The sequence below is a fragment of the Panicum virgatum genome, chromosome 2N (genome assembly GCF_016808335.1).
Source record: "Panicum virgatum strain AP13 chromosome 2N, P.virgatum_v5, whole genome shotgun sequence".
In the NCBI taxonomy this organism is placed as follows: Eukaryota; Viridiplantae; Streptophyta; class Magnoliopsida; order Poales; family Poaceae; genus Panicum; species Panicum virgatum.
In genome coordinates, this window is record NC_053146.1 from 4,663,801 (window position 1) to 4,666,843 (window position 3,043).

The window sequence follows — 3,043 nt, forward strand, 5'->3', positions numbered from 1 at the left end:
TAAAACTGAACTCTGTTCTTTACTGTGAATTCGGCCCAGCGGCCAAAACCCTGTGAACTCTCTCGGGCCGAGCAGCCCGCAACGGCAGCCCAGCAGGCGGATGGCCTGCACGTGCGCGCACGGTACCCCGCGTCGCCTGGCCGGGAAAAACGGCCCCCCGCGCGACGCCATCCTGGGCCCAAAACTCCAGCCCACCAGCAGCTCGGAGAAAGCCGACCGTCGATCTTGATCGGACGACTATCCGCAGTTCTCGGCGGAACAAAACCGCCCGACGGCCTAATCCGATCTAAAAAGGGAGGCCGTCGGCGCCGCTGCCAGTCCCCTCGCCGGTGCACGCGTTCGCCTTGGGCTGAGCGCGCCGCCGGCGAGCGGTCGGGCGACGGCGCCCTGGGCGTCCGCGCGTCTTTCTCTTGTGTCACGCGAAGACAGCGGCCGGCGACATCCAGGTAAGCGCCGCCACATCTTCCTTTCTTTTCTAGGTTTAAACTTTGGGGCGATTCGAGTACGATTTTCATCGATTTCTTTGTCTTTTCTTTGGATTCGCACCGAAATGATGCAATCTTTCGAATCCTCCAAACCAGATAGGGTTTGGGGTTCATTTTCTTTTTCGATCCATGATCGATTTTCTTTTTCTTTTCCTCGATTCTTTTGATCCGAGTTCGAAGTCATCCCAATCTTGGTCTACTCGCTAGAGTAGGCTCTGATATCAATGTTAGAAACAGTAGATCGACTAGGAGTAAATCGATCGGGTTAACTCACTTTCTGTGGGCAAAACCTTCCTTTGGTCACACTTGCATGATCCATGGCGCCGCCGTAGAGGTTGACAAGGTGGCGCCATAGTTGGAGAAGAGGTCGCGGACGGCGACGTTGCTGTGCAGTGGCGGCGGCGGCGGGGCTTCCCATCGCTGACAGCCTCCCTCTTTAGATCGGATTAGGGATTTGAGGTGGGGAACAATAACAGCGGTGAACCTCGTTCTTTGTGCCGCTGGTCCTCACCTCTCTTTTATGGGGCTGCGCGACGGGGGCCCACCAGCCTTCCATGGGCTGGGCGCCCCCGATCAGGGCGCGAGTCAAGGTCCATTTGGTCTGTTGGGCCCAAATGTAGGAGATCAATACTAACCGATGGAAAGCCCTTTATCGGATTTGAACCGATGACTTATGCCTTACCAGGGCATTACTTTACCACTGAGTTGAAAAAACTTTTTATTCAAACGGGTGCTGGCTGTGTTCCTCAGCTGCTGACACTAGAATCAACCGGTCTGAAGTACACGCCTGAATTCATACATCATCATGCGACTTGTACGAGAGAAGCATACATGGACAGCTCAGCTCAGCACACAGTGATACGTACACAAAGCAAGTTATTGAACTGGACGGTCGACGCCTCCTGTAGGGACGTGACACATGCACGGAGTACATAACTACTCTGTCGCAGCGACGCAGCCGTCGACGAACCGGACCACGGCCTGGATCAGCTCGCCGGTGGCCTCGGACCCCGGCTCGTGCAGGTAGAACCCGTGGACCTTGCCGGCGAATTCGGCGAGCTCCACGGGCTTGCCCATCGCCGCCAGCCGCTCCGCGTAGTCGACGGTGCGGTCGCGTATCAGGTCGAGGCCGCCGGCCACCACGAGGACCGGCCGGAGGTCCACCGAGCCCAGGTCGGGGCTGTCCGGCCCGAACGGGTTCGCCGCCGGGTGGTCCCTGGTGGCGCCGGCCGGCAGCGACAGCCTCCAGAACCGGTCGACCAGGTCGAGGTTCGGGAACGCCTCCGCGGGGCACCCGGCCTCCGACGGGGTGCGCCGGACTCCGCCGAAGAACGGCATCATCAGGACGTAGCCGAGGACCGTGACGGGGTCTGCCGTCGTCGTCCCGCCTGGCTGCGCCGCGGCCGAGCCGGCGCGCACGGCGAGGTGGTGCGCTATGGTGCCGCCCGCCGAGTCGCCGGTGACAAACACGCGCCCGAAGTCGGCGGCCTCGGTGAGCCACGCATCGGCCTCGGCGGCGTTCACGGACTGGTCCCGGAGCCAGCGCATGCAACTGGCGCCGTCGTCGAAGGCCGCCGGGAGCCGGTGCTCGGGGGCGAGGCGGTACCCCGCGGAGAGCACGACGGCGCCGGCGTCCGCGGCGAGGCGGAGGCAGAACGCGTGGACGTTCCCCCACGTGCACGACCCGAGGCAGAAGCCGCCGCCGTGGAAGTGGACGAGCACCGGCAGCTTGTTCCCGGAGGCATCGCCGCCGCCGGCTGCAGCGGCCGGCTTGTACATGCGGACGCGGAGGTTCTTGGCCTTGTCGTACTCGGCCTCCTTCCACTGCACTGACGGGTGGCTGGTGGGGAAGGTGGTCGGGCAGAACACCGGTTCCGCCGGCGACCGGAGGATGGTGCCGTCCCTGAGGACTCGGAGGAAGCTGAAGAGGTCCTCGACGACTTCGCTAGCCGGCGTAGCGGCGGCGCAGCAGGCGGCAGCTGAGACGGCAGGCATGGTTGGCAAGTTAACAAGACAAGAAGGCTCAGTTGAGCTGATGATCTCCAGTAGCCTAAACCATTCTCTTATATAGCCATCCCGTAGTAAAAAAAATTTACATTTTTATATACCTGTGGTCTATCTAGCATGATGTAGGCATCTTTAGCTGCCGCACGGTGAAAAGTGAAAATTTCCAATTTTCCATGAACCGTCACCGAAACAAAAGCATTGGACAATTGCATTTTGTATGATCCGATTGTCTTGACCGTTAGATCTTATGATCGGATGGCTGGTATGTTGCACAAGTGGCACGATCATGATGGACAGAAGATGATCCCATGCAAGTGATCGACCTCAATTAGCATCACAAGCACAATTCCATCATCTTTTTTTTTCATCTAAAAAGTGTTCTTCTTTTCATCAATATTGCAGGCACACATCCATCGTCTTTTTGCTTCTTCTTTTTTTGCATCGGTTTTAATCGCTAATGGTTAGATTGTGTGGTGGACTTCGAGTTGGCATTGGCCCCCAAGGCCCCAACCGATTAAAATCTATGTGTGTGCACTCCATGTCAGGTTAGC

General features: G+C 58.5%; 1 protein-coding gene across 1 annotated transcript; it reads right to left on the minus strand.

The window, feature by feature from the left end:
- Positions 1-1,186: 1,186 nt before the first annotated feature.
- LOC120659396 (probable carboxylesterase 15) lies at positions 1,187-2,536 on the minus strand. The gene has a single exon (XM_039937523.1). It carries the CDS (start codon positions 2,478-2,480, stop codon positions 1,422-1,424), a length of 1,059 nt encoding a protein of 352 aa, XP_039793457.1. The 5' UTR covers positions 2,481-2,536; the 3' UTR covers positions 1,187-1,421.
- Positions 2,537-3,043: the final 507 nt, after the last annotated feature.

Bases quoted from the DNA above. Each gene is read 5' to 3' on its own strand.
- LOC120659396 (XM_039937523.1), bottom strand. From the start codon at position 2,480: ATGCCTGCCGTCTCAGCTGCCGCCTGCTGCGCCGCCGCTACGCCGGCT.